The 19,166-nt window shown below is 41.5% G+C and overlaps 1 protein-coding gene across 1 annotated transcript in view; it reads left to right on the top strand.

Moving 5' to 3' along the window:
* Positions 1-19,166, top strand: part of LOC109928837 (FA complementation group M) — a 102,825-nt gene that overhangs the window by 977 nt on the left and 82,682 nt on the right. Inside the window, exons 2-6 of the mRNA XM_048600081.1 lie at positions 1,665-1,796; positions 5,542-5,674; positions 10,730-10,840; positions 11,883-11,981; positions 14,416-14,606. Of these exons, the coding sequence (XP_048456038.1) occupies positions 1,665-1,796; positions 5,542-5,674; positions 10,730-10,840; positions 11,883-11,981; positions 14,416-14,606 (666 nt within the window). The remainder of the gene's footprint in view (positions 1-1,664; positions 1,797-5,541; positions 5,675-10,729; positions 10,841-11,882; positions 11,982-14,415; positions 14,607-19,166) is intronic.

Consider the following 19,166-nt stretch of genomic DNA (forward strand, 5'->3'; position numbering starts at 1 on the left):
GTCTGCTTCTTTCGAATTTGTGTCCACACCCATTTGAGAACTCTTGTCTATCTGTATGATTAGTATCATTTGAGAGATGCCTCTCTCTCTGCCCTCTTTCTCTAGCCGTGTAATTTTAAATAGTTTTCAGTTATATTTTGTGGTCCTCGCAAATGTTTATTGTTACTTAATTTAGCACAGCCTAATTCTTTCAACCAGACCTTTTCGTTTTGAAGTTTTCCCAACAATTTATGAAGGTAGCAATGTTGTTTTTATACCAGATTGAAGCTATAAATGAATGGCAATTTTTCTGGTGTATGCTCCATACAGGAAAAAAAAACAGAAGCCTGGGTAACAATACTTTTTATTCAGTATATTTTGAGATGATGTGAGCCTTCTAGTTATAATTTTTAAGTGCCTTATGTTATTACTGTTCTAACTTTGTTCCCCAAACTCCTTTTGATAAATGTATTGCCTCAAACGTTCTTTAAACAGTGAGAGCTGATTTTCTGGTTGGGGTTACAATTTACACTGTACAAGATATTGCTAAGGCCACATTTGGAGTACTGCGTACACTTCTGGTTGCCCTGTTATAGGAAGGATGTTATTAAGAGGGTGTAAAAAAGATGTACAAGGATGTTACCAAGACTGGAAGGTTTGAGTTATAAGGAGAGGCTGGATAAGCAGCGACTTTTCTCAAAGGAGCTTCAGAGGAGGAACGTAAGAGGCTGAGGGATGATCGTACAGAGGTTTATAAAGTCATGAGGGACATAGATAAGGGGAATAGCCAAGGTAAAGAAATCCACAACTAGACAGCCTAGGTTTAAGGTGAGAGGGGAAAGATTTAAAAGGGACTTAAGGGTCAACTTTTTCACACAGAGGGTGGTGTGTATATGGAATGAGCTGCCAGAAGAAGTGATAGAGGTGGGTACAATTTACAGCATTTTAAAAGACACTTTGCCAGGTTCACGGATAGGAAAGATTTAGAGGGATTTGGGCCAAACACGGGCAACTGGAACTAAGTAGTTTAAAAAACCTGTTCGGCATGGATGAGTTTGGCTGAAGGACTTGTTTCCATGCTGTTTGATTCTACAACTCTCTATTTTAAGTGACTTGAGATAATTAATTAATTCCAATTTGAACAATAACAAAGACCAGGTGGCTATGAACTGAGTTTCCTGGATAAATTGAAAGTAGTACAGCAGTGCTAGAAGAAGGCGGATTCAAATTTGCTAAATCAACCACTTGAACTGCATCAAAATACAAAAGCTGTGAATGTAACAGCAAATGAAAAAGTGGACACAGTTTCACATGTATTTGCCTGTAGCTAACTTTCATTGAGATGTTTAATAGCAGCTGTTTTAACAGGCCCCAGTGAAGAGTATGGAAGTTGGTAATTTTATATATTGTAGGATAAGGTCAAGTTTGTTGCTGAGTCAATTGAGAAGGTAGGTTTCAATTTTTCCAATGGTTGTTGCACTTCAAGAAACAACTCAGCATTATGTTTTCTGCAGTATGTTGATGGTGGCGGAATGGATGTTGCTATTTGATTGGAATGAGAACCAAGTGGTTTTGAGCTATTAATATTATCTGCTGGCAATGGATAATACTTTGTTCAATGTTAAACCTGCAAATTTTAAAATACTTTTTAATTAAAATGACAATGTTCTGTGCTTTAATTATAGGTCTTGGAATCATTTACACAACGCCTACTTAAGGCTGGAGCCCTAATTCATAAAGATATAGCAACTTTAACCAAATACCAAATTGTTCTGTCACGGGAACAGTTTAGAAAAAATCCTCCAACAAACATTATGGTAAATAGCCTCTTTTTATCGTCATAACATGTTTAATAGATTATGTAGCAGGTATAACTAATCCTTTCGTCGCCATTTTATAATGATACAACACTAGGTTTACCTACACTGCTTGGACTGCAGTATTTCAAAGAGTTGGCTCATGATCACCTTCTCGAGGGCAATTAACAATCAACGATACTAGTAGCAACATCCCAAGCATAAGTTTAAAAAGAAGTTAACTTTCAATGCCAGTGAGTTTGCTTGATAGTAAGAATTATCATGCTGTATTTAAAAAGAAATGTCATTTACTCTTGCATGAGCAAGGCCTAAATTTTCTGGTACAAAAACAGAAATTGCTGGAAAATCTTTGTTCAGGTCTAGCAGCATTTTGTGGAGAGAAAGCAGAGTTAATGTATCAGGTCCAATGACCCTTCTTCAGAAAATGTTGTTTTATCAATTCTAAAAATGAGTTCTGAGGAAGAAAACATTAACCCTGCTTTCTCTCCACAGATGCCACCAGACCTGATAACTTTTCAAGCAATTTCTGTGTTTCTTATTTATTAATCTGTTAAGTACCCTTCTTTACAATGAGATGTTCTTGAGCATGAAATTCATCCTTCTCCAGTGTTACTAGCATCATTTGAGTGAAAAGTCAGTTAGTGACTGGTAGTATTTTAAAAGTAGTTATGTTTAGTTCTGGGCTTTATTATTTTCTGACAATTTGTAAAAGTGGTTAAGATGGAGAATTTTTTTTTCCATTCTTAAGTGTACATGGAAAGAACGGGGTTTAGTTGACTATTGTGGCACTTGCTGGCAGGCATGCATACAAGTCATTGGGGCTCTGGCTTAGGTCCATGACAGTCAGTTGAATGTGGACAAAGTGGCAAACGCATAAATTTGGGTTACATGGACTCACCGTCAGATCATGTTGTAATGGCAACTCTGATATCAAGAAACCTGTATTGCGAAGGAGCTGTGCTGGAGATGCTCCATATTTAAGGGCAACCAGTTCCGTGTTGCATTTGGAAATTGTCTTGCAGGATTTTTAAGGAAGCTCTGCAATTTGAATCTCCGGGTCAAAAATAATATATCATTTTTCTGAACCCTAAGGAGCAGATTCTTCTCCTGTCACTCTGATCAGTTGGTGGCTTCAGCAGGTTTAACTGGCACATCTCCTACACAGCTTAAGGATGAAGAAGGGCATCCTGCTAAGTGTGCGCTCCTTAGGGACTGATCTGTGATATTGCTTTTTGTTGGACAGCCTATCTGCATTTTAGTTTATGTAATCCCTTTAAATTTTGGGCCCAGTGCTTCATCTTCTAGAGATCTTCCTCCCACAACTTTTTGCTTCATTTTCTCCAGCCCCACATATCCCTCTTCTACATTCTTCCCAAAGCCTGCAAACAACACTGCACTGGCAGATGCATTGTTTACACCTGGCCAGTCCCACTGAAATTGCTTTTTCTTATCTTGACTTTTATTTTTATCTCTCCATATCTAGTCTCTTCCCATTGCATTTGTCATTTTTTCTAATGTTTTGCATCACTTTCACAGTTTCTAGATTTCTGGCCCCAGTTGCACAGTCTATCTGCACTGCTATTCCCATCTGAAGGGTCCGAGTGCTCTCTGCTTTGCCTTTGAAAGGAGGCCTGATGGGAGTCTCCATCTGCCACTCCCCTCCTTCAGCCTGGTTACTTTGAACAATTTCTTCTTTAATATGTCTCACTTTCTCCAAGGGAAAGGTTTGACTATGGCTACCTGCATGGGACCCAGTTATACTTGTCTCTTTGTGGGGTATGTGGAGCAATCTACACTTGGCTCTTCTCCCAAAACTCTTTCTGTGGTACATCAATAACAGCATCAGTGGTACTTTCTGAATTCTCCTCCTTCACCCGATCCATCTCTGACACTGCTTTGACTTTTGATTCTATTGGCTATCCATTAATATCCGTTTACAGACCCACTGCCACAGTTGCATTGACTGCAATTCCTCACACCCTGCTTCCTTTAAAATTCTATCCCGTTCTTCTGGTTTTCCATCTCTATCACATCTGTTATAATAATGCTCCCTTCCACAGGAGTGCTTCTTAATCACAGAATCCCTATAGTGTGGAAACAGGCCCTTCGGCCCAACAAGTCCACCCAGACCCAGACCCATCCCCCCGATCTACACATCCCTGGACACTAGGCAATGTAGCATGGCCAATCCACCTAGCCTGCACATCTTTTGGATTGTGGGAGGAAACCCATGCCGACACGGGGAGAATGTGCAAACTTCACACAGACAGTCGTCCGCTTCTGTCTTCCTTTCCCTTAACTGAGGAAACCCCACCCCACCCCACCACCAGTATTTGTTTTGTTAATAGAGATGTCAACTGTTTGACACATTTCTTGCACTTCTGCACTCCTCCCTTCCAGAACAATGATAATATTCCCCCACTCACTTTCTACTCCAGCAACTTCTGCATTCAAAGGATCATCCTCTGCCAATGCCAGCAGGATCACCACCAAACACACACTTCCATTCCCTCCTCTGGCAGCATTCTGCAGTTACCATAAACTATACTATACCCAGGTTCCTTCCTTCACTCCTTACGCCACTGTTCTGTGGACCCCCACATAAATCTTTGCACGTAATCACAAAACATGTTACATTTGCCCTTTGCTATCTCCTTCCTCATTGTCCGAGGTCTCAAATGTACTTGCCAGGTAAAGCATGGATTTGATTGGCCTACTTTCCATCTGGTAAACTGTATTTGCTGCCAAAATAGGATTTCTTTGACATTGGTGAAATCAAATAGAGCTGAGGTGAGCGCTTTGCAGAACACCTCTGTCAGCAAAAATAACCCCGACCTTCCAGCTGTTTGTCATTTCAAACACCATTGTACTGTCAAGCTAACTTTTCTTCTGTCCTAGACCTGCTGTAGTGTTTCAGGAAAGCCCAAAGCAATCTGTGTTTTCTGCTTCGGCACTTTACAGCCTTCCGTTCTGGATATTGAGATCCACATCTTCAGACCATGAACGTTGACCTCAGTTTTGATTGTCTGACACCCCCAAGCTGTATTTTATGCATAGGCTTACTTCTGGCAGAGCTAACCTGTTTTCTACTCAGAACACCTCCTATTAACATCTGTATCCTTTCCTTCTCTATTATCATTAGCCCTCTCTTTGCCTTCAGCAATGAGGCACTTTTAACATCTGCATTTGCCCCCATTTTCCACAGCATAAAAAACATCTTTTTAAGCCTGCTTCCATTCTAAAGATGAATCATATTGGACTTGAAGTGTTAACTTTTCATAGATGCTGCTAGATATGCAGAGTTTCTCCGGCACTTTGTTTTTATATCAGCTTTCATTGGGTGGATTACACAAGTTAATGCTCATGGCATTTAATATGCAATAAACAATAGGTGCATGAGTTTCAATAAATTGAGGTGGCAAATCAAATTGCATTTATATAATATACAAGTGGGCAATTAAGCAAAGGAGCAAGTCTCCTGCTGCTAATGTGTAAGTTTTGTTACATATCTGCTGCTGATTTAATTGCTTAGATGTCAGGAATCTAATACACAGCCCACTGAGAAACTCCTCTTGTGCCTTCATTCTTGGTCATCCCAGCAGGCTCTACAAAATTCAGCCCACGAGTTGAAATCACATACACTGTCTAAGCCTATTGCCTATTTCCACAGTGATAGGCATGTGTTAGTAATAAGTGCTATCAAGTGCTTGTCATTCCACTGACCTAATTTTCATGAATGTTTCAGGGAGCTCAACGAGGTATGGTGGAAGGAGATTATGCTGTTTGCATTAGTCTTTATCACGGATATGAACTTCTGTTACAAATGGGAATGCGATCATTATACAGCTATTTGGAAGGCATTATGGATGGATCCAAAGGTAATGACCCAAAGGAGCAGAGTAATTTACAATAGTTTACTTAATTGATGCTCATGGCATTTAATATGCAATAAACAGTCAGTATAGACTTGTTGAGGGAAGTTTCTCTGTCTATTGCATCTGTTTGATGCTACCTTCTGCAGGGGAGTCTCAGAAATGACCACCTTCTTCCTTAACCAAAGATTCCCTGCCACTGTGGTTGACAGGACCCTTAGCTGTGTCCAACCCATTTCCCACACTTCTACGCTCACCCTTCTCTTCCCTCCCACCATACCTATAGGGGTATCCCTGGTCCTGACTTCTCTCTCTACTAGCATCCGCATCTAAAGGATCATAGGCCGGTATTCTGGTGACCTCCAGTGGGATGCCACCGCCAGAAGCATTCCCCTCCCCTCCCTTGTCAGCATTCCACAGGGGTTGTTTCCTCTGCAACCCTGTGATCCATTCCTCCATCCTAACATCTCCCCACATCATCGCTCCTTATAGGGAGAACTGGCTGAAAGGTAGAAGACGGAAGGTGGTGGTGGAGGGTTGTTTTTCAGACTGGAGGGCTGTGACCAGTGGTGTGCCACAAGGATTGGTGCTGGGCCCATTACTTTTTTGTCATTTTTATATAAATGATTTGGATTTGAACATAAGAAGTATGGTTAGTAAGTTGGCAGATGATACTAAAATTGGAGGTATAGTGGACAGTGAAGAAGGTTACCTCAGAATACAATGGCACCTTGATCAGATAGGTCAGTGGGCCAGGGAGTGGCAGATGGATTTTAATTTAGACAAATGTGAGGTGCTGCATTTTGGAAAGGCAAACCAGGGCAGGACTTATTCACTTAATGGTAAGGCCCTGGGGAGTGTTGCTAAACAAAGAGACCTTGGAGTGTAGGTTCATAGATCCTTGAAAGTGGAGTCGCAGGTAGATAGGATAGTGAAGAAGGCATTTGGCTTTATTGGTCAGTGCATTGAGTATACGTGTTGGGAGGTCATGTTGTGGCTGTATATGACATTGGTTCAGCCACTTTTGAAGTAGTACATTCAATTCTGGTCTCCCTGCTACAGGAGGGATGTTGTAAAACTTGAAAAGGTTCAGAAAAGATTTACGAGGATGTTGCCAGGGATGGAGGGTTTGAGCTTTTGGGAGAGTCAGAATGGGCTGGGGCTATTTTCCCTGGAGTGTCGGAGGTTGAGAGGTGACCTTATCGAGGTTTATAAATTCATGAGGGGCATGGATGGGGTGAATAGCCAAGGTCTTTTCCCTGGCGTGTGGGAGTCCAAAACTAGAGGGCATCGGTTTAAGGTGAGGGGGAAAGATATAAAAGGGACCTATGGGGCAACTTTTTCACGCAGAGGGTGTTGCGTATGTGGAATGAGTTTCCAGATGAAGTGGTGGAGGTTGGTACAATTACATCATTTAAAAGGCATCTGGATGGGTAGATGAATAGGAAGGGTTTAGAGGGATATGGGCCAAATGCTGGCAAATGGGACTAGATTTATAGCGGATATCTGGTTGGCATGGACGAGTTGGACTGAAGGGTCTGTTTCTGTGCTGTATATCTCTCTCATTCTAATTGCGGAAATGGTAACACATGCCCATTTACTTCCCCCCTCCTTAATATACAAGAGTCTGTGCACCTCACTGATGACAGTGGTGATTTACCGCGCTTCGCTTCATCTAGTGTGTATTTGGGGAGATGAAACGTAGACTGGCTGACTCCTTTACTTACAGTTGCCTGCCACTTCAACACACCACTGTGTTCCCTGCCACCATTTCTGTCTAGGTCCCGTTGCAGTACACCACTGTGGCTCAGTGCAAGCTGGAACAACAGCGTCTTGTTTTCCACTTAAGGAGCGTGTAGCCATCAGAATTCAAACTCAATTTTAGAGCCTGAACATCACCCTCCATGTCCTTTACCCTCACACACATCCCAGGTCCTGTCATGATACGGTCTGCTTTCAGCAGAGCCAATCCATTTTCACCCACACATTGTCCCTATTAGTTTTTCTCCTTCCCTGATTTACTATCAACCATACCTTTTGTCTGCCTAACTTCCTTAGAAGGGTCAATGGATTCGAAACATAAATTGTTTTCTTACCACAGATGCTGCCAGACCTGCTAAGTTTTTTCAGCAATTTCTGTTTTTGTTTTAGGATGTTGGCATGTACTGATTTAATGTGGAAATCTTGAAATTTCAGTTTAACACTCTGCTGGTTGTGCTGTTTTTCTGTCCAAGCCATTGAAATCAGGAAGAACTTCATTCCCATTTCTACATCACTGTTAGAAATGCCATTAAAACTTTGCATTTCATACAACCAGTTGTAATTGATTTTCAAACAGTTGGAATTAATAAAATCTGATGAATGACAGTCCTGGTTTTAGAAAGTACCTTTGCTATAGAATCCTAATAATTCAGATTCTTTTAGCAAAACTTTAAAAATTATTTTGAAATTTGAGTATTTTAGTTTCTACCTTCCCATTTTATATGCCAATTTTTTTTGTTGTATGTATGTGTGAAATCTTTCAATGTTATTGTCATCAAACTGCCCAAGCAGTCTGATGTCATTGCTCCAGCTTCAGTACAGGATGCTGCAAACAATTGCCATATTACTCTCAGTGACAGAGGCAAAGTTCTTGCTAGAGTTGACAGCACGGTCAACGAGACTTACTTAAAAATTAGTGGCGAGTGCCCTTGCTTTGGTGCTGACTGCACTCTTAATTATTTCATTCACATGGTCTTCTTCTGTTATATGAATCCAGTAAAACTGATTAAAACTCTTAAGTAGACTTAGAGCAAAATATGTTTTCAAAATGTGTACAGCTGATTTAAGACAATAGTGCAAAAACATACAGAAATAATTAAATATTCTTGAGAAATTGTTTAAGAGCTACAGGATGAAGAGATGGCATAATGTACTGTCTAATGGACTAGTAATTCGGATCCCCAGCCAAATGGGGATTTTGGTTTAAATCCCAACACGGCAGGTGGTGAGCTTTTATTTCAATAAAATCTGGCTTTAAAAGCTAGCTTTAATGATAATTATGTAACCATTGTCAATTGTTGTAAAAATCCATCTGGTTCACTAATAACAGGGAAAGAAATCTGCCCCTTCCCTCATCTGGCCTGCACGTGACTCCACAGATGTGCAGTTTTGTTGATGTCATTTCACTTTCTCTGAAATGACCTAGCAAGCCACTTTTTATATCAAACCACTACAAAATCTAACCAATGGAACACAAGTGGATGGCCTACCTAGGAAGGGGATAACTGCTAGAAACGAAAATAGCAAACTCCTGTCAACATTGAATCATCCTCCTTAGTATTGTGTATGGGCTTGTGCTAATGTTGGGAGAAGTGTTCCACAAACTTGTCCGCAACATCCGAAAGTATGAGTCCTTACATATGACTGAGCCAGACATCACCATCATGTCTTCTTGCTCATTCGTTGTCATGTTGTCATGCTCTCTCGCACTTTCTCATGTTCTTCAGTTGGTCTCATGAGCTCTCATTGCTCTTGCAATCTTTTTCTGTCTCTTGTGCCCCTATCCCCCGACTTGTATTAATGAATCAGCACATGCTTGTGTTGAATACCATTTGGAGGAAGCACAGATGGTGTCAAGGACACAATACACTCTGGGTGGTAGACCTCTAAAGGATACAGCTGCAAGACTGAGTGTGATAGGTGGTGAGGGGACTAAGAGCAGGGCAGAATCTGCTTGACTTTGACCTCACCAACTGTCAATGATGAGTCCTTTGACAGTATTAACAGGAGTGACCATTCTTGACCTCAATATAGCTTTGGTCCAAACATGGACATATGTCCTGAACTCCAGAGGACAGTTGAGAGTGACTGACCTTGACACCAAGGCGTTTTTGAAGAAGGGTCACTGGACCGGAAATTTTAGTTTTGCTTTCTGTCCACAGGTGCTGCCGACCTGTTGCGTTTCGCAGAAGTTTCTGTCTGTTTCTGATTTCCAGCATGAATTCGTTTTTTTTTGAAAGGAGAGAATCTAACCATTGCTCCTTGATATTCAGTGGCATCGTTACTGCTGGGTGGGTTACCATTGACCAGAAACTGAACTGGGCCAGTCCTACGAATACTGTAGCTACAAAAGCAGGTCAAAGATTAGGAATTCTGTGGCGAGTAGCTCAATTTCTGTTTTCCCAATGTCTGTCCACCATCTACAGGATACAAGTCAAAAGTGTCAGTGGCTTGGGTGAATATGGCTTTAACAGCATTCAAGAAGTTTGATCTTAGCCAGGAACATGCATTCGTTTCACCTTAAATGTGCAGTGGTAGCAATGTCTACCAACTGCAAGTTGCACTGCAGTAATGTCACCAAGACCTCTTCAACAGCACTTTCCAAACGTCAGATCACTACCTACTAGAAGGACAAGTGCAGCAGACATATGGCAACAGCACAACCTGCAGTTTCCCCTTCAAGTCATACATCATCCTGACTTGGCACACAATATCGCCATTCTTTCACTGTTGATAAGTCAAAATCCTGGAAAACCCTTCTAAACATTACTATGGGTGTAGTTATAGCAAAGACTACAGTGGATCAAGAAGACCGCTCACCAGTACCTCGAGGGGCAAATGGGATGTGCAAGAAATGTTGCCCTAGCTGTCAATGTCCACACCTGAATAAACTAAATAAAAAGGTTATCCTTTGAAGGAATGTAGAAAAGAGAGGAAGGCACAATTACTGTGAACTCTCATATGGTACATTGCGTATATTTGATGGGATTTATGAGGCAAAATACGCATGATTCTGAGAAAGTAGTCTGTTTGATGAACCGATCTGATTCTCTGTTCTGTTCCTAAAGTTTAGTTGCAAACTCTCGTTTCCTGAAACAAACAGGACTTTACGTTGGAGCATTTTCAAATGTTAAATTTTTTTTTCTCTGGTATTGTGCTTTTACATTAGCCCTCTTGAATAAAGATTTAGCAGATTTTATAAATAGAGGTGCTTCATTTTTTGTAAGAGTTGTGTGTTTTACACACTTCACACATCTGAAATGATGAAATTGAGAAAAAGAAACTGATACTTTCTTACAGGAATGACACGAGTGCGGAGTGAGCTGTGCAAAAATACTGACTTCAGGGAGTTGTATGAGCAGCTGAAAGCTATGTTTTCAAATGGAAGCAGCCTTTTTCATTCACAAATTGGTACTGTAATGCTTTGTATTTTCATTTGAATAGTTTGTTCACTTTGCTCTACCTTTTGCTCCTTTTACACAACATTAGCTGCCACTTTCTTTGCTAACGGTTTGTGGCATTTAAATAACTTTTTTTAACATGTTCGTGAGTGAGTGTGAGGGTCCCAGGATGCTGGAGAGTTTCCCGTCAGAGGTTTAAACTTCCCTGGCAGTTCACAGAACTTTCACACAATTGTAAATATTCAACTTATAAAATCTGATTATGAAATGAACTTAAGACATCCTTTGATACCTATGTTCACCGTGCTCTGACTGCTGGAAGACGAGGAACTTCTATGCAGATAGAACAAAACCAAAGTGATATAAACTGACCGTACAGACCTGTTAGAGAATTGGCAGGGTGCCTAGAGCCATGTGCTGCTCTATAATGATAGCTACCGTGAAGTTTTATTGCCATGTTTTGCCATAAATTTTAAGTGGTATACTCAGTGAGATGGCCTACTTGCATAAATTTGTTTCAAAGACGAGTGGACCTGTACATTTATTAACTCTCTGAATCACTTCTGGAACAATGTGGTGCTGAAAATGAAATACAAGTCAACATTTAATTCTCACAAAAATATGTTTTCATGTTTGTTGCAAGTCCCAGATGGAACATCAAAGTTGACTTTCAACATTACACATTGTATAAGTAGATTTAGTCTGGTCCTAATGGACTGTATGTTCCATTACATAAAAGTATGTGCAAAAGTTTATATATTATATATCTATATCTAAATAATCCTATTTTATATATCTCTTCCCCTATTGTGTGCGTTCAGAATATCTAACGAAGAACAGTAAAGTGTCAGCATTTCCTTTCCATAGAAATACCATCATTTGTTAATACTCTGAGAGACTCTGGAGATTTTCTTCATTTGTGATGTAATTTTGGTATTTCATCATTCTTTATTGTGAAATGTTTGTGTCTTTTCGAATTATGACTCTCTGCACATGTGTCTTATCAACATTTATTTCACTAGCAAAATGCTTTCATAAAATGCTTTATTCAGGGTCTGAAAACAGAAAACAATTCATCTACAGTCACCCCAAACTACAAAAGCTTGAAGAGGTTGTCGTGGCACACTTCAAGACTTGGGCCGAATCTGGAGGTAAGGTGTATCTAGACTGTTGTATTGATTTGTCAAATAAAGTTAAGAATTTATTTGTTTCTTTTTTTATCCAATTTTTACCAATGAAGTTTTGCTAAGATAATATTTTAATTTTAAATCTCTTCTAAATCACTTACTGAAATTATCTTTTTTAGGACTGTCTTAATTTTAATCATTGTCTGTAATTGCAAAGTAGTTAAATTGTATAAAGGTCTACTCTACTTTGTTACTTTCAAATTCTATATCTAAACAATGGTGGACATTGAGCGCAGTAGTGTTATTCAGGATCAGCGTTTGGGTGCTTCTGGCATTTGTGTATTTATCACTGATGCAGTTGGAAACCAACCTGTTCCTTGACATACTGTTGTCATTTTGATGTTGCTGCAATTATGGTATTAGGCTGGGAATTCCAGGAATTTTCACTGTGTATTAAACAATGGTGGAGCGTGGCTTTGATTTGGTTTGTGATTTGATTAGCGGAGGGAGTGGAGGATGGTGTGTGTTGCAGTGTTGGAATGTATGGGCAATAATGATCAGAGATCTTAAATCCAAATGTTGATGAGTTTTCAATGAGAAGTAGTGGCTGCACCTGTCCAGCTGTTTGGGTGTTACCTTTAGACTCTTCATCTGAGTTTTAATGGTGGAAAGATGCTGAAGGTTTGAATAATGTGGTAGCACAATTACAGAAATTAAATTCAGTTATAACATGTTTTATAGCGTTGTAGAAATGTTGCACATGCTTTCACTGGGCAATAGTTTTGCAGTTAACATCCATTTTTTTTTGTTGAAAAAATATATTCTAATGAACTTTTATGTTCAAGGCTCAAAAGGAATTAATTGGCAAAAAATATTATGTGGAGGATGATTCCTCCAATTGGAGACTATGGAAGTGGAGCGCACACTCAGCACTGGTGAGGAAACTGTTGCTTGCAGTCCTCAATTTTGATTTAATTTAAATGAACAAGTAAACTGATCTTGGCCCTTCAATTTTCCAAACAGCATTCCCTCTGTGTGCTAGGAGTAGCCAATTTGAATCAATACTATAAGACAATAAGACTGTAAGATGTAGGAGCAGATGTAAGCTACTTAGTTCACCCAGTCAGCTCTGCCATTCAGAGATTGTGGCTGATCTCATAATGCTCAACTCCATTTTCCTGCCTTTTCCCCATAACTCTTGATTTCCTTATTGATTAAAAATCTGTCTGTGTAATTATACGTACTTAAATACATATTAAATTGTACTTTGAATTTTCTTAATATCCTTAATGACCTAGCTTCAACAGTCCTCTGAAGTAAAGAATTTTACATACAGGTAGTTCTCCTATAACGTGATAGTTGCGTTCTTGTGTGAACTCGTGCTATAGAAAATCGCACTATTGGGAAATTGCTATACCTGTACAGCAGAAAGTTCGTGTTATCCAAACAGCGTCCACTGTTCATCAATTGTGTTACAGCCAATTCATGTTAACGAAACACTCGTTATTGCAGAACTACCTGTATTCAGTTCCCTTTGAGAGAAGGAATTCCTCTATCTCTGTCTTAAATATACAGCCCCTTATTCTGAGATTATGTCCTCTTGTTCTAGACTCCTTCGAAGGGAAACAACTTTTCCACATCTACCCTGTCAAATCCCTTAAGAATATTGGAACAAAAACAAAATTGCTGGAGAAGCTCAGCAGGTCTGGCAGCATTTGTGAAGGAGAAAACAGAGTTAACGTTTCGGGTCCGGTGACCCTTCCTCAGAACTGATGGTGGCTGGGAAAACGTCAGTTTATATGCAGAAAATAGGGAGGGGCTGGAGTAGGGCGTAAACGATAGGATAGAGCCCAAAGAGACAGAAAGACAGTTGGACAGACAAAGGAGTTGCTAACGATCAGGCTGGGAGGGTGAATAGTTGTTAATGGGGACTGTTAGTGACTAACAACAGTGGGTGTGTAATGGCAGGCTATGTGGTAGCAAGGCCTGGTGTGTGGGGAAGGGGGCTGGGACATGGGAGAGTTTAGGCCCTAAAATTATTGAACTCCATATTGAGTCTGGAGGGCTGTAGGGTCCCCAAGTTGAAAATGAGGTGTTGTTCCTCCAGCTTGCGTTGGGCTTCACTGGAACACTGCAGCAAGCCAGAGACACAGATGTTGGCCAGGGAGCAGGCTGGTGCATTGAAGTGGCAGGCAACAGGTAGTTCAGGATCTTTTTTGCAAGCCGAACGTAGATGTCGCCAAGTCTACCTTAAGAATATTGCATGCTTCAATAAGATCACCTTTCATTCTTCCATATTCCAATGAGTAGAGGGACAATGTTCTCAACCTCTCATAATTCACCCCCTCCTGGCATCAACCTAGTGAACCTTCGCTGGACTGCCTCCAGTGCAATAAATCTGATTTCTTCTGCTTTGTTGGCTGTTTAAACTAATTATCTACACTTGGTTGCTTTTCAGGTCCAAAAATATCTGAAGGAAAGAATAGTGGTGTAAATACTCGTGTTATGATCTTCTCCTCATTTCGGGATAGTGTTCAAGAGATTGCTGAGATGCTCAGCAGACATGACCCTCTGGTGCGAGTCATGACATTTGTTGGGCACTCTTCAGGAAAGAACACAAAAGGATTTACGCAGAAGGAACAACTTGAGGTAACCTGTGTTGTGGCAACTTTTAAACACCAGTCTGGAGTCTGAGAAATTTGCATTGTCAAAAATTTAATCAAGCGTATACAGTGGAAAAATACTTTGAATGAAATCTTTCTCCTCAATAGAAAGGGAAGCCATTTTCATATGCCCCTTGAGAAAGCTACTCATTACAAATACCCAAAATGAGAGTTTCTGTAACCATATTATTCCAGCTTGCTAAATTAACTATAAAATTCAATCCGTTCTATGTTTAATCAGTTTTAACTTTCAATACGTTACTATTATCCTTTAAGCATTGCAAATTCAGTGAGCAATTTAATAGCTCATAGAGTCTCCACACCAATAATTTACACTGAAGGAGCAACTTAAGATTGTGCGAATGCATGCTTTGAAAAGTATTTAAGAACCTTTTATAATGCTGCAAGTAATCAATTAATGCAAAACTGTCAGTATGTTAAGAATGAGAGAGATTATGATATTTACACACCCTGTTGTGATAAGACGTGATTTCCGTGATTGCACGAAGTGGGAACTAAGTTATTCAACAGGAAGTAGAACCAATTTTTTGATCCAAAATGTCAAAACCCCCTAATGGTAAGTTTCTTAACAAGTGACCAAGATAAGTTCTATGAATGGCCTTTGAAACTAGTAGCCAAAATTATTCCATTTGAAATTATCAAGCGATCCAGACCCTTTTTTTTTCAATGAAGGCACACTTCATGGGATTAAGCAAAGACCCATCCTACTGTTTTCCCTCCACCCCAGACCTTCTGAGGCACCAGCTAATTTGAAAACCATCTTTTTAATTTAAAAAAAAACTCATCCCTTCAAAACTGTTTACCACTAGGAAGTTGCAAATTTAACCCTTATTGCCCACAATGTTTCTGCTGTAATCAAAGATTTTGAAGATTTACCTAATTTGCTTTACCCGAAACACTACTTAGGTAGTGTCTCCCACCCATTCTCCTCTAACCAAAAAAAAGGTTCTGAGCGCCGATTTTGGCAAGGTTACTAGTTTTTTTTTCAGCATTCAGAACAGTGGGAATGGATGTTAGGGCAGTTGCATGCTCCTCCTGTAGAATGTGGGAGGTAAAGGTCACCACTAGTCTCCCCACTGACTTCATCTGCAGGAAGTGCACCCAACTCCAGCTCCTCGGAAACTGCGTTAGGGAGCTGGAGCTGGAGCTGGATGAACTTCGGATCATTCAGGAGGCTGAGGGGGTAATTGAGAGGGATTACAGGGAGGTAGTCACACCTCAGGTACAGGAAAAAGGTAGATGGGTTAAAGTCAGGGGACGGAAAGGGAACAGGCAGACAGTGCAAGGATCCCCTGTGGCCGTTCCCCTCAGTAACAAGTATACTGTTTTGGAAACTGTTGGGTAGGACTACTTACCGGGGGGACAACTTACCAGGGGTAAGCCATGGGGTACAGGTCTCTGGCACAGAGTCTGTCCCTGTTGCTCAGAAGGGAAGTGGGGAGAGGAGGAGAGCATCAGTCATTGGGGACTCCATAGTTAGGGGGACAGATAGGAGATCTGTGGGAACGAGAGAGACTCGCGGTTGGTGTGTTACCTCCCAGGTGCCAGGGTCCGTGATGTCTCGGATCGTGTTTTCGGGATCCTTAAGGGGGAGGGGGAGCAGCCCCAAGTCGTGGTCCACATAGGCACCAACGACATAGGTAGGAAAAGGGATAGGGAAGTGAGGCAGAAATTCAAGGAGCTAGGGTGGAAGCTTAGAGCTAGAACAAACAGAGTTGTTATCTCTGGTTTGTTACCTGAGCCACATGCTAGCGAGGCGAGGAATAGGGAGAGAGAGCAGTTGAACATTTGGCTACAGGGATGGTGCAGGAGGGAGGGATTCAAATACCTGGATAATTGGGGCTCATTCTGGGGTAGGTGGGACCTCTACAAATGGGATGGTCTACACCTGAACCAGAGGGGTACCAATATCCTGGGGGGGAGATTTGCTAATGCTCTTCGGGAGGGTTTAAACTAATTCAGCAGGGGGATGGGAACCTGAATTGTAGCTCCAGTGTACAGGAGGTTGAGAGTAGTGAGGTCATGAATAAGGTTTCAAGGCCGCAGGAGCGTACCGGCAGGCAGGAAGGTGGTTTGAAGTGTGTCTACTTCAACGCCAGGAGCATCCGGAATAAGGTGGGTGAACTTGCAGCATGGGTTGGTACCTGGGACTTCAATGTTGTGGCCATTTCGGAGACATGGATAAAGCAGGGACAGGAATGGTTGTTGCAGGTTCCGGGGTTTAGATGTTTCAGTAAGATCAGGGAAGGTGGTAAAAGAGGGGGAGGTGTGGCATTGTTAGTCAAGGACAGTATTACGGTGGCAGAAAGGACGTTTGATGAGGACTCGTCTACTGAGGTAGTATGGGCTGAGGTTAGAAACAGGAAAGGAGAGGTCACCCTGTTGGGAGTTTTCTATAGGACTCCGAAAAGTTCCAGAGATGTAGAGGAAAAGATTGTAAAGATGATTCTGGATAGGAGCGAAAGTAACAGGGTAGTTGTTATGGGGGACTTTAACTTTCCAAAAATTGACTGGAAACGCTATAGTTCGAGTACTTCAGATGGGTCAGTTTTTGTCCAATGTGTGCAGGAGGGTTTCCTGACACAGTATGTAGATAGGGCAACAAGAGGCGAGGCCACATTGGATTTGGTACTAGGTAATGAACCAGGCCAGGTGTTAGATCTGGAGGTAGGTGAGCACTTTGGTGATAGTGACCACAATTCGGTTACGTTTACTTTAGCGATGGAAAGGGATAGGTATATACCGCAGGGCAAGAGTTATAGTTGGGGGAAAGGCAATTATGAGGCGATTAGGCAAGATTTAGGATGGAGAAGGAAACTGCAGGGGCTGGGCACAATTGAAATGTGGAGCTTGTTCAAGGAACAGCTACTGCATGTCCTTGATAAGTATGGACCTGTCAGGCAGGGAGGAAGTGGTTGAGCGAGGGAACCATGGTTTACTAAAGAAGTTGAATCTCTTGTCAAGAGGAAGAAGGAGGCTTATGTAGAGATGAGGCGTGAAGGCTCAGTGAGGGCGCTTGAGAGTTACAAGTTAGCCAGGAAGGACCTAAAGAGAGAGCTAAGAAGAGCCAGGAGCGGACATGAGAAGTCTTTAGCAGGTAGGATCAAGGAAGACCCTAAAGCTTTCTATAGGTACGTCAGGAATAAAAGAATGACTCGAGTAAGATTAGGGCCAGTCAAGGACAGTAGTCGGAAGTTGTGCGTGGAGTCTGAAGAGATAGGAGAGGCGCTAAATGAATATCTTTTGTCAGTATTCACACAGGAAAAAGACAATGTTGTCGAGGAGAATACTGAGATACAGGCTATTAGACTAGACGGGATTGAGGTTCAGAAGGAGGAGGTGTTAGCAATTCTGGAAAGTGTGAAAATAGATAAGTCCCCTGGGCCGGATGGGATTTATCCTCGGATTCTCGTGGAAGCTAGGGAGGAGATTGCAGAGCCTTTGGCTTTGACCTTTATGTCGTCATTGTTTACAGGAATAGTGCCAGAAGACTGGAGGATAGCAAATGTTGTCCCGTTGTTCAAGGAGGGGAGTAGAGACCACCCTGGTAATTATAGACCAGTGAGCCTTACTTCGGTTGTGGGTAAAGTGTTGGAAAGGATTATAAGAGATAGGATTTATAATCCTCTGGAAAGGAATAATTTGATTAGGGATAGTCAACACGGTTTTGTGAAGGGTAAGTCATGCCTCACAAACCTTATTAAGTTCTTTGAGAAGGTGACCAAACAGGTGGATGAGGGTAAAGCGGTTGATGTGGTGTATATGGATTTCAGTAAAGTGTTTGATAAGGTTCCCCACGGTAGGCTATTGCAGAAAATACTGAAGCATGGGATTGAGGGTGATTTAGCGGTTTGGATCAGAAATTGGCTAGCTGTAAGAAGACAGAGGGTGGTGGTTGATGGGAAATGTTCATCCTGGAGTGCAGTTACTAGTGGTGTACCGCAAGGATCTGTTTTGGGGCCACTGCTGTTTGTCATTTTTATAAATGACCTGGATGAGGACGTAGAAGGATGGGTTAGTAAATTTGCGGATGACACGAAAGTCGGTGGAGTTGTGGATAGTGCGGAAGGATGTTGCAGGTTACAGAGGGACATAGATAAGCTGCAGAGCTGGGCAGAGAGGTGGCAAATGGAGTTTAATGCGGAAAAGTGTGAGGTGATTCACTTTGGAAGGAGTAACAGGAATACAGAGTACTGGGCTAATGGTAAGATTCTTGGTAGTGTGGATGAGCAGAAAGATCTCTGTGTCCATGTGCATAGATCACTGAAAGTTGCCACCCAGGTTGATAGCGTTGTTAAGAAGGCGTACAGTATGTTAGGTTTTATTGGTAGAGGGATTGAGTTTCGGAGCCATGAGGTCATGTTGCAGCTGTACAAAACTCTGGTGCGGCCGCACTTGGGGTATTGCGTACAGTTCTGGTCACCGCATTATAGGAAGGATGTGGAAGCATTGGAAAGGGTGCAGAGGAGATTTACCAGGATGTTGCCTGGTATGGAGGGAAGGTCTTATGAGGAAAGGCTGAGGG

This window comes from Rhincodon typus, chromosome 8 (genome assembly GCF_021869965.1).
Source record: "Rhincodon typus isolate 14 chromosome 8, sRhiTyp1.1, whole genome shotgun sequence".
In the NCBI taxonomy this organism is placed as follows: Eukaryota; Metazoa; Chordata; class Chondrichthyes; order Orectolobiformes; family Rhincodontidae; genus Rhincodon; species Rhincodon typus.